The 12,133-nt window shown below is 51.5% G+C and overlaps 3 protein-coding genes across 3 annotated transcripts; all 3 read right to left on the bottom strand.

The window, feature by feature from the left end:
- Positions 1-1,195: 1,195 nt before the first annotated feature.
- ACET3X_000484 (uncharacterized protein) lies at positions 1,196-2,080 on the bottom strand. The gene has a single exon (XM_069447784.1). The coding sequence runs from the start codon at positions 1,959-1,961 to the stop codon at positions 1,419-1,421; it is 543 nt and encodes a 180-aa protein (XP_069310726.1). The 5' UTR covers positions 1,962-2,080; the 3' UTR covers positions 1,196-1,418.
- Positions 2,081-3,641: 1,561 nt separating this feature from the next.
- Positions 3,642-4,545, bottom strand: ACET3X_000483 (uncharacterized protein; the record flags this gene model as incomplete). The annotated part of the gene is made up of 3 exons (XM_069447783.1): positions 3,642-3,907; positions 3,957-4,433; positions 4,485-4,545. The coding sequence occupies 3 exons, from the start codon at positions 4,543-4,545 to the stop codon at positions 3,642-3,644; spliced, it is 804 nt and encodes a 267-aa protein (XP_069310725.1).
- Positions 4,546-8,811: 4,266 nt separating this feature from the next.
- Positions 8,812-12,088, bottom strand: ACET3X_000482 (uncharacterized protein; the record flags this gene model as incomplete). The annotated part of the gene is made up of 4 exons (XM_069447782.1): positions 8,812-9,871; positions 9,928-11,778; positions 11,864-11,918; positions 12,019-12,088. 4 exons carry the CDS (start codon positions 12,086-12,088, stop codon positions 8,812-8,814), a joined length of 3,036 nt encoding a protein of 1,011 aa, XP_069310724.1.
- Between the last annotated feature and the right edge of the window lie 45 nt (positions 12,089-12,133).

Here is a 12,133-nt window from a genome sequence, read left to right as displayed (position 1 = left end):
TGCCACGTCAAGAACAGATGCCATGGATGCTTGTGCAGCTTTGTATGCTTTACCCGAGAGCCCAGAGACTGAGAGTTGAAAAGCCATGTACGGACGCAGGAGATCGAGAGGTGAGTTGGGGAGAGACATCTTCCCATTCTTTCGATAACTGCCGATGTTTTTGATCGTACTGTCACATAGCTTAGACTCATGTTCTGACTCGCTGTGAGTTTTCGTATCGGTGTCAGAACGAATACTATCCGGTTTGGTTCTCGAAGTCAAGGTCTTCGAACGTGTAGTACGAGTAGTAGAACTAGGTGGAGATGGCTTCTGTTTCTTCGTTGCTGGAGCTTTTGAACTTGTGTCTTGGGCGTGTCTCTTCGGCCATGCTGCGACCTTCATTGCATCCACCATGTCATCATCATCCTCTTCTTTCTTGATTTTTACGGTATTCTCTTCTGCATCGCACGTACCTCCCAGAAGATCTGTAGAACAATGCGCTCGTCGCTCGTTTAGAGGACTAAGTATCTTTTTTACCTTGTTCTCGTCCAATTCTATGGACGTTATTGATGCACGGAGTGCTTCGACTGTAGATTCGCGTCTTGGAACGACCCTAGTAATGGTGCTGCGAGATGGCGGCCGAGGACGCCCTTTGGTAGCGCGCGTACGAGCCATGGTGACCGTTCAATTAAACTACTTTGGCGCAGATATTTACGTTATGGTGAGGACGATTTACGGCAACCAAGTATATTTGTAGTCTGCGAATTCGCAGTTAGGAAGCGGACATTAGATACGTGAGACATACAAAGAACTACTTAGGTATCTGTGAGATAGCATCCATTCAGGGAGGAACCCGAGAGCAAACTTTACGGTGGCTGGCAAACTCAGGTAGGTCATGATTGGTATGTTTTCTCCGAGGACGATATCAAAGAACACATGGTCATGGAATTGCGAAAAGCTTTCGCATTACCCAATAAAAGCAAACCTCATACTCTAGAAAGCATCGGTATCGTATCGAATTGGCGTAGTGTGTAAGCTTGTCAGAAGTCTGCTCCAGGCAGCTCTTCTCGGTCTTTGGGTTCGTGTGAGACTTCTTATGCAGCTTGGGAGAATGTTTGATCACGGAGGCAACTCGAATCATGGGTTTGACTATCGTGGATAACACCTTTGAGCAGTGGTATGAGCTGAGCGAGCTAGACAGAGCGATGTAAATCAAGTTAGAGTGAAAATGACTGTTCTGAAATTTGGTAGAATAGAGAAAACTAAGCTTCTAGCAACAGCAAGTGTAAGAAGGATAAAACATCAAAAGCCAACTCCAACGCAATGCAGATTAACAAACAGAAAATTCCACGCCAAATGCTATGCAGGAGAAAACTTAAAGGAAAAGCCGTGCAGCCATTACACTGCCCATGCCACGCACAACCACTACAGCCAAGTGCTCACAAAGGCACATTTGGCAGAATCATCCCACCCTGAGAATTAAGGGGATCACAAGAAGGCTGTTTGGTGACCGTGTTGACAGCATTCTCCTTGTACTTTGCGAGCGTCTTGTCGGAGTTAAAGTCCTGGTTGATCACACCGCTCATGCCTCTCTGGCAGTGGTTGCCGTTGGTCTGAGAGCAGTAGAACCAAATCGGATTCTTGTCTAGCACCATGAAGGTAAAGACATTTGGTGCCTCGCCCGCAGTAGTGTTGAAGTTGAAGCCAGAGAAAATCGCATCATCGCCGCCGAGAGGCTCACATGGCTTGTCGAAGGAAGATTGCACAAACGTGTGCGCTTTGGGGAGGAAGTGAAATTCCATCAGATCGCCAGGTTCAGCGACGACATTTTCAGGCTCGAAATGAAGACCGTTGTTGGCGGTTGTAGAACCGGCGAAAACGCGATGGATCACACCCGTAGACCGAACTGCTTGCGCTGGGATAGCAGTAGCGAGACTGATGAGCGTCGTGGCTGCCAGAGTAATTGATGTGATAGCGACCATATTGAATGATGAGTTGGTAGGTTGTGGAGTTGTATAATTGGTAAGATGTGATGAAGATGTTGTGAAGGAGATACTGTGATGTTGTACTTGACGAAGAAGAATGTCTGCATATATGTACTCATGTAGTATCTCCACCACAGACTTGCTATACCACATACTCCGCACATAGCCTCAGGATGATGGTGGTGATGATGCTCGGCGGTAAGCTGTGCCATTCTTGCTGCGCTTTGTCGCTAATTTGGTCAGCTCCTCAGCCTCACCTGGGTAGGCTTGCCATATGACAAAAAGGCGGAGAATAGTACAGCAGCATCTCCAAGATAGACATGCCTAGTCTCATGCAACCATTTAGAATTTGAAATGTTCCAGCTTTTGCCAAACAGCCCTGGAGAGGTCCAACGAGCGTCTGACAGCCCTGATAAGGCCGCCAAAGTGGCTGACCCAGGGTCCGGACACCGTCGTGGCTGAGCTCTACTGTGAGGGAAGTCCATCTAGCGTGGTTGTCATACATCTGCCTCTAGGCTTCAAACGCGTCTTGTTTTTTTAGGAAAACCACGCGTTATCACAAGATTGACTACGTCTTGGGATGCTTGTTGTTGCTCATTGAACATGTTTCAGTTCCGTATCTTCGATCGTGACCTTTGCCTCAACGCCGGATAACAGGAGATCCGCAGGCAAGGAATCGCTGAGGCCTAAAAAATGACGACTGCGCCGCAGTACAATTTCTCCTTCAATTTTTAGGTGGTTTTGATGTTCTTTGTAATGTCGTCTATTTTTGGCTTCGACGGAGCGCTTCCTGGAGATATTTGGAGTGCCGCCATCTCGCTACATGCTGACGGGTATTTCGCAGCCCAAATTTTCGCTAGGCTATCCACGAAAGTAATGCTTGCGGTCTCAAACAGTCGGCCCGTCTCCAAGAAGTTTTGAATCACAGTTGTTGATGCAGCGATAAAAACAGCGCATCATAATGGAGGTGGCGCATACAGCAGCCAACATCGCAGTAGATCTCGCGACCGTCCCGAGGTCGCCTTACGTGCACCGCCCTCGAACCAAGAATGGCTAGGTACCACCGCTGCCATCACAGATGCAGCTGCATTCCTTCGATTTTTTTGTTACTTAGTCATACCATCTATTTCAATATCGCATTCTGTACTGCAAAGTCTCGGGGCTGTCGCCTAGCAGATGTGCTGAACGTGCATTAACTGTGGAGGCTGGTTGCCAGAGGCCGCTAGCAAGGTGAGACGAAGATACACGTGTGAAGTGTTAGTCGAACGTGCGAAGGCGGGGCTGTTTTCGTTACTGTGGTCGTGAATGGTAGTATTTTCTTCCCGTGCGCGAAAAAGGATTTGAAGGCGGCGGTGAAGAAGAAGTTATGTGTGAGTGGAGGAGGCGGTCAAGACATGTTAATACATCTCCAAGATACCTACGTAGCCTAGACCGAAAAAGAAAACAAGATGTGCTCAAAGTTCCCACACCACCACCACGATATAGTGGTGTGCGAAATGATAATTGCTTTGCCGGGTACCGGTGAATATGGGTCACAGTGAGGGCAAATGGGCCATGAAAAATGAAGTGTGCTTAAGTGTTCCATTATCTTCTTCGCTTGGGAAGAACGCCAATACATGCTAGCTCATGACTGCGGAAAACATCCAAAGAAAACATGCTCTATCAAAGATGACCCGCTTACATGCAAGCAGCACCATCGATGCCAATGACCTTTCCGTTGACCCAGTCACCGTCTTGAGAAGCAAGGAAGCAGACGACGCGGGCAATGTCTACTGGCTGGCCAACACGGTTGTGAGGGGACCATGTGCAGGCGTACTCGTCGACCTGGTCATCAGAGAGCTTGTCGCCACCAGGAATGTACTCGCGGCACACTGCGTGGTACATGTCGGTCTTGATGCCACCGGGTGCAACGCAGTTGACGGTGATCTTCTTCTCGCCAGCATCTGAAGCTTCGTCAGTAGATGAAGTCGGTGTGAGAAGAATACAACTTACCGATAGCCATGCACCTGGTGAAGGTCTCAATGGCACCCTTTGAGCCAGAGTAGACAGCGTGCTTGGGCACACCCTTGGCCTGACCAGTGATGGATCCCATAAGGATGATGCGACCACCCATCTCCATCCTCTTGTACGCCGCCTTGGCGACGAAGAATTGACCACGAGTGTTGATGGTGAAGACACGGTCGAACTCCTCGGGTGTGACGTCCTTGAAGTGACCGAAGGAGACAACACCAGAGTTTGAGCAGCAGATGTCGAGCTTGCCGAAGTGGGCAACAACATCATCCATCAGCTTCTCAGACTCCTCGACGTTGCCAACGTTGGCCTTGAAGGCAGCGGCGTCTGAACCGTTACCAAGGGCCTTGATCTCCTTGACAACCTGCTCAGCTCCCTCGACAGCGTTGGCGTAGTTGACGGCGACCTTTGCGCCACGCTTGGCCAGCTCAATGGCCATCGCCTTTCCGATACCACGGCCTGGGCAACAGTTAGTATTGTAGATTGAGTGTTAGATATCCTTGAGCTTACCTGAGCCGGTAACAACGGCGACCTTGCCGGCAAGGCTCCATGTCTGCTCGATTGAGGCCATTGTGAATATGTTGTGGTGGTTGTTTGGTGTTGGAGTGAGGATTGAAGTGGAGAGGTGGTTGTGGTAGTGATGAGAGTGGTTGTGATGATGATTTCCTTCCACGGTCAAGACGAAGACATATATACCCTTTCGCTATTCGGAACTCCAGCGGAGACCGCGTTCAATGAGTAGCTCTTTTGCCATCGAACCTGCCACCGGTATCCCAACATCCATACGACTCCCCCAACTCATTGCCTCCGGTTCGGCACATAGCATCGCCCCCAAGAGTCGTGAGTCCTAGGGCTGAAACAGTGTGTACCTGCGCCGCACCTGTCCGGTAGTGTGGTCCCCGTCCCCGTAGGAGAGCCTGAGCCTCAGGGACAGACTTCGGAGGAGAGGGGCCGAGGGGTTCAGGGGCTCTCGTCATTGGTCGACTCGCGAGATACTAGGGCCCGCCCAGCAACAACAAACATCTAGGGCCTGTTCGTGACGCACCTGTCCGTTTCATGAGATCAAAATATCTTTTTTTGTCGACTGCGAGTAATTTTGGGATCCCGTTGAGTTTGCCAGGTGAAGCAAGAGGTATGGCAACGTGAACAACCGGCGTTTGGCGTTGAAGACCACTCGCACAGCTGGTGCAACGCCGACGGCATCGCAACATTCTATTTTCGTATGCTCGGATGTCCGCAGTCCACGGACAGCATCCGCTGCGCATCCTTACATCGCGCTGTGAAGTGAGCAGAATACCCTTCCGCTGCCATTGACTCTGTCCATCGTAAGCCCTAAGGCCATGGACGTTCATGACGTTCTTGACGTTCCAGTGCAGTCAAGTGACTTTCCAAGGTGGAAATCCCTGGAAGGTTTAGCCCGCAAACTCACTCAGGGTTCGGCAGGACCTCGCTCGATGCCTCTCAACACCACAGTGTGCTGGAACCTCAATGGCTCCCCATGCACCAACGGTCATCATGAATATCTTGGCCGTGCGAACTCCGGACGCAATCCGGTAAGTGCAAGTGTCCTAGAAGTCGGCACGATTCCGTAGCTAGGTGTCGCAATCAACGAGGGGCGCGGCCGGCTTCCATTGCGGGGATCCGCCGACGTCTTCGTTGTCCGTGTGTATTCTGCTTCGCTTCATCTTCAGAGTGTCGTACTGATGAATGGAGAAACTCAGACAGTGAATAGCGAGCTGACTGCATCCTCATCTCGAGCTTGCGGATCGTTCGAAGATAAGAATCCTGCGCGTAAATTAAACCGTGTCTAGACACGAGCCATCGACACCCAGCATATACGACAACCACGCACCTCAGTCTTTATCCAGATTGCATACCTGGATTGCCAGCACAATATGGCCACGCGTCTGTGCGCGGTATTGGAGTGCTTACAGGCTTCATCTTGCAAGCAGGAATGAGTTTGCCAGCCACGGCGTCTCACCAACTGCGCGCAACGGCACAAAGATCCAAACCATGCGCATTTCCATGCCGTTCTATTGGCTTGTTCATGCCGAAAATGGTTCGCCGTTATACGATGGATTGACAGTGCAGTGTCAATACATCCAGCACTTGCCAGAGTTTCGGATCTTTTTGTGTGACGCTTCGGCTCGTGTAGATGCTCTTTCGTATCGGGAAAAGGGTGACAAGCTGATAGAGCCACTTGGGGCTGGCCATTGCCCACTCGAAGAGTGCCGAAGAGCAGTGATGGCAGGGCGATACTTCCCGTTAAAAGGTGCTTCGCGTAAAGAAGCCCACCATCGGTACCTCCGCATCGTTCCAACAACACAGCAGAACGCGGCCGATGATACGATATCATCGCTGCGTCATTCATGGACGCCCATGTAACCTTGAAAACTATCTTCCAACTGATTTTTAGTTTTGCTGTTTGATTGTTCGAAGATTTTGGGATGGAGCATCACCGTACGAATCACCGACGTGCAAATGCTTCCCGGCCTGAAAAAAGGGGTAGCATGTCATCCTGGACAGCTCCTTTGTGGAGTCGACGGAGCCATACCTAAATCGCTTCGTTTTCCCCTCAGTCCGTTTCCCGTCAAGCACATAGCGGTGAAAGAGGCTGTCGCCGTGCCCTCCACGCGGCCATCTGCTAGATCGCCCTGTGCTAATGCGTTCATCCCCGGGACGATCTTGGTAATCATAATCGAATCCTCGCACTTGTGTTCGTGGCATGTTGGTGATGATGTCGGTGTCTTCGATGCCGACACAGATGTGTTGTGATGACCGAGAACCTGAAGTGATACTAGATCTTTACAGAGATTTGTGGAATGCTACGTAGGGCATGAGTAACACAGAAAGGCTTCCCTGGCCACAAACCGTTCGGATACTACCCGGTAAGTCCCCGATGCTTAAATTCGAGTTCGGCTGGCATACGGAAGTGCATTGATCGACACTAGGCATGTCTTTGACTAGGATAGCGCAACCATATCACTACATCCACCACAACCTCTTGATAGGGTGTAAGGCACCAACGGCGACAAAAACCTCCGATTCACCGACCGTTATATGGAACTCACGAGGGGTCCCTCGCGTGTCCACCACGCCGTGGCTGGTGATATACAACAAATCCTGATGGCACGGTCCACGTTTCCTGGCAATTACGGCTATCGTGCGGGCATCTGTAGGCTTGGCATGATCCTCGTGTTAGCCATGCAGATTGAGCAGAGGCGACCGACCTGTGTTCATTGATTCTGCAAACGGTCCTTCATGTCGTAGGTTATTGGGATGTGTAACAAGGTGTGCTTGCGCCCGAAGTACTCTAACCACTCTTGTGCATTCTAACAACGAGCCATCTCAAACAGGGCTGCGTATCTGGTCTCTGGATGCGAGTAATCACACTGAACGCGTAAGCTTGTCAAGCAACGAGCCTGCAGGTAGACGTCTTGGTACCGGCTTTCTGTCATTGTGATACCGAGGCATGCTGCATACATCCAACCCTCAACTAAACGGGCAGAAGTAATTTTGTGTAGTAGCTGCATCGGGAAAAGACTTTCATTCTCCGAACACCTTCAGGGCTTACCAAGTACATGAGGCCGCCATTGTAAAGGGGCGTTGCTAGTTGTTCGGATATGATGACGGGGTTGGAAGCATCAGCACGGTCACCGGAGGGTTCGTCGATACATAGTACGATCTGGATAGAGCGGCGCCTCCATAGTGTGACGAAGCACTTGCATAGCGTCCGGGGAAAGAGGAGAGGCGAAGTAACTACACGGAGGAGGTTGAGGGACGTGCCTCGATACTGCTTGCATCTCTTCGTTGTTTAAACAGCCCATAGAAACATATTGCAAAATCGAGTTGAGGAACCCAAACGTGACCTACTAGCTCTTTCGACTTCCTTTATTCTTTCTTACTGTTCGTACCCAGAGCCGTGACTGCTCTCGTGTCCTCGCATATGATGGATACGCGTTCTCTCATGGCCTGTCTGCCACATACGGCACATGATTTGAACACCCCGCCGCCGTAGTGCCGCCCTTACACACACACCACTTGCTCTCTTAGCCGACCCCGCCATCAAGCCTTCGAACGCGAAAGACACCAATTACCTACGCAACACGACCCATGCTCTGCTTACACTTGAAACACAAGCACGGGTGGAGGCAACAACGGAGCAATGAAGACACTGGAAGATATCGATGACGGAGGGGCTTGGCGGGATGAAAGGCTAAGTGTGTTGCACTCCAGCCACTACGCATGTATTCATCTTATCCTCGCTCGTCATGATAACGAGAGGACCCACATCCATCAGCGCGATAAGAGAAGGATCTGTCTTGAACTCGAGGCCACCTGCGGATGGACGTCGTCAGTAAGCTGGCATTGATAAAGCTGCACGGAAACCACCTACCCTCATCTTCATCAAGCCCTTCGAAAGTTTGTGGAAAGCACGTAACATCCTTCATCAGCACCAGTCATTTTTGATACACAGGTTTGTCGTTCCCGAATCCGGTAGGTGCCATTTGATCATCATGTCTATGTAATGTACATTAATGGACTGCGTTGCAGTCGATTCAGATGACCGCATTCCAGGCACGGCGCGAATCAGCGACCGAGACGAACATCACTCGACGCCGAAGCTATGTGTATGCCTTTGAACGCCACCCAACGCTTGGAACCTGACGTATATCCCTCCCAGGCATCCTGGGTTGCTGATGCTGATAAAACAATACCGAAAGAGATGGAAAAGAGGCAGACAATGCGGATGGAGAAACGCCGATGAAGACCGCTAATACATCATGAGCTTGTGTTGGTGCGCTAAGAAAGGAAAAGAAGAGGCGGAAGTACGGTGTCAACCACGCGCAAGTTTCTCGAGTTTACTACGAATGCCATCGGAAAATCTGGTGGCGACGCCCTCGTCAAGGACGTCGATACAATGCGACAGGATAGCGAAGCCGTTATCCAGTGGAACGGGGTTTCCGTCACGCTTGGTCAAGGTGGGGATACCCTCCCTTCGTGACATGTACCTCAGTATGGTAGGGTGGTCAGCAGAAAGGCGATCCACAGAGAAAGCAGTATTAGATGGCTGCTGATATGTTCCTTGGTGGTTGGGGCTCAGAGACTCGTTATGGGCGAGCGAATCAGTCCAGAACACCAACCCTGCCCGATAGACAGCACCAGCCCACCACGGCGGGCGGATGCCTCGTGGCATCTCACGGATGAGGCGAAGAACTTGACCAGCATGGGTTATGGCCTCCTGCACATCTGACAAGCACTTCTTGTGCATCCACAACATCTGCTGGTACGAGCCGTCCACGCCTTCTCGTCGCGCGAGGCGCTCGATCTCTGGGAAGTTCGACACAGCATTCATGCTGATCAGATGGAACATGACGAGGTTTGCCTGCATCATCGGACATACTGGGTTCGCCTTCATGTATCTTTGCGCCAAGTCGAACCACCGCCCCAGTAAGGCCTGTACCTCTTCTAGGCGCACCCGAGTCGAAGCGGCAGTCAGTGCCCGATTTCTCGATCGAGAGGCTACGCTATCTGAAAAGCAGCTGAGGAGTTGACAATACTGGCACACAAGGGTCTGCAGAGGGTGGAGCAGCAGCCGCAGGTGCATCGGGGTCAGATGAATCTCCTGGACATCCTGAACGACTATCTCGTCATCTAGGAAGTAACGGAAGAGATCTCTGAGACTCGGTGGTCTTGCTCCAGAGCCTACTGAGGAGTACCCATTGGAGAATTCATGCACTTGGTTGAACATCTCCGACCACTCTGAAGCGGTCTGCGCCTGCCAGAGCTGATCTGAATCAGGCATTGGCGCGCCGAATTCTGTTACCGAGAACAGCGGGACGGTATCATGGAAGAGCGATAGGTCCTGGTCTACCATGACCCAAGAGTAGATGAGGCTACATCATATTAGTAAGTGTGCGCACGTGACTGTACCGAGGTTTTCAACACTTACCGGCTGCGGCTTTCTTGCTGAAGCCAGTCCTTCCACAACACATCCGTCGACGTGTTTCCGTTCATGTGAGGCGTGGTAGGTGGCCGAACATCAAGAATACCCGAGTGCCGTAACATGGAAAAATACATGCCGCGCTGACCCATGGCGATGTCCATCTGCCACTTGTCGCCGCTCCACGCCGCTTGGACAGTGAAGAGAAGGGCCGCTCTCAGGACGATAGGATCGCCAGCCATGATGATATTCTTCTCGATCAGGTCGAACAGCGATATCCGACATGCCTCGGTAAATCCACCGGTCAGCCATCTCGCTTCTATGGACGGAATGGTCATGGCGCCCTGCGCAATCATCATGAGAATGAGCAAGCTTGATGCCTTGTCATTGTAGTTCTGCATCAACTCGTTGGCGTCAAGGACTCCTCTGGCGGAGGTAGGATAATAGCGTTCGAAAGAGTTGGCATACGACTTGAGGAAGTACTCCAGGACGCGAGCAGGCGGAAGAAGGACGAAGTTGGAATGCGAAGCCGTGGACCCTGGAGATTCACCACTACTGGACGTGCTGCTTCCGTCTTTGTGGATGTCTAGAGCTTTGTGAAGAAAGCTCTGTGTGATGGCGAGGAGTTTGTCTCGTGTGGCTTCCTGTAATTTCGACACGGCTATTTGCCCGCCTTGTTGGAAATCGGATTCATCCCAGGATGGAGCCCAGTTGGCCCAACCCTCATGGTTCTTCAGGCTCAACTCTAGTCGCTCAAGATTCAGCCTTGCAGTCCGCGGACATGAGCTGGAAGCAATAGAAGGAGTGCAACGGAAAACAGTCCAGCCGTCTTGAGCCGCGATAATGGCTCCAAGATCAGGGATGCCGGCGTCCGCTATCGAAGAATGTCTGTTGGAAGGGTAGAACATCGAAGCCGAGCTGCCAATCTGCAAGTCCGAGAATGATTCGTCCACCATGCGAGGAGTCTGGACAGGCTGTCCGAATGTCTGCGCAGGTGGCATCTCTGGTATCATACTAAGAATGCCGTCTTGGGGTGGTCCCATAGTCATATCCATGCCCATGGTCATCATCAGAGCGGGGTCAATCCGCATAGGATCGAAGTTCGTGTCCATAGGCATCGAATGCCAAGGATCCATCATGAATTGCGGACTCTCATTCTCCGGCTGATCGCGCACTGTCCTGACAAAATCGTCGTATCCAGACATGGGTGTCGAGGAGACAAAGCTATTCATGCCCGTAACCGGTGTGGGAAGAGGCGAAAGTAATGACGAGGAATGAGCTAGGCCATTGGACGGTGACTGGTCGAAGAATGGGGGAGTATTTGAAATCGGCATGTGTATATGGAGCGACTTCTCCTCGGGGTTCATGTGCGGTGGTGGTTGCACTGGATGCGAGATGGAAGGATTCCGCGAGTGGGGCGCTGAAGGCGACTGCGATTGTCGTTGTGACGGAGGTTGGCTGTCAGTCATCAGGGCAGGCTGCTGAATCTGAGATGGAGATGACTGTGCGGTTGCTTGTTTCGATTGGCCGTCGTGGTTTGGAGAGACATTGCCGGATGTGATCTGGTTGTCCGCATTGCTACCACTCTCGCTCGAATCACCACTCCCTGTTTCAGGAGGACCCCCCACTCGCTGGACACCTTTCGATGCTCGACGTGTAGGACGCAGAGTACATTTCAGGTTCCTCTGAGCGCACCGGGTGCAAGGAAACTTCTTGTCGCATTTCGTCTTCGTCTTTGCACAATTACTGCAGGCGATGGGTGTGCGACCAGCAGATTTGGGTATGATCCCTTGTGGTGGCAGACCTTCCTCGTTGTTCTGGTTGCGGCCGTGGACGGTATAATGTCTTTGCAAAAGATCTCTGGGAGGATCGTCAGCGTTTCGTTCGCTACAAGGGTTGCCACCGGCCGAGAAAGAGCAAGGAGCACACGATGGGTAAGACTGACCGTCGAGCGAAACTCATATGGCATGTAAAGCACTTGAAGGGCTTGACATTTGTGTCTGTTTGGCAATGGCGGTTAGCGAAGATCCCACGGAACGACCGGACTGTGCTCGTCACTGCGGAAATCAACCCTCAAGGACGGAGCAAGAGCCAACTTACGAGTTAGGATATGTCGTTCGAGATGCTCGTCCCTGGTGAACGACTGTCCACAATATGTGCAGAAGACCATCTTGGATCACGGATTGGAGATGTGTAGTCCGGGGGAAGGAAGGGC

The sequence above is a fragment of the Alternaria dauci genome, chromosome 1, assembly GCF_042100115.1.
Source record: "Alternaria dauci strain A2016 chromosome 1, whole genome shotgun sequence".
Classification (NCBI taxonomy): domain Eukaryota; kingdom Fungi; phylum Ascomycota; class Dothideomycetes; order Pleosporales; family Pleosporaceae; genus Alternaria; species Alternaria dauci.
This window is presented reverse-complemented; position numbering and strand designations above follow the sequence as displayed.

Bases quoted from the DNA above. Each gene is read 5' to 3' on its own strand.
- ACET3X_000484 (XM_069447784.1), bottom strand. From the start codon at position 1,961: ATGGTCGCTATCACATCAATTACTCTGGCAGCCACGACGCTCATCAGT.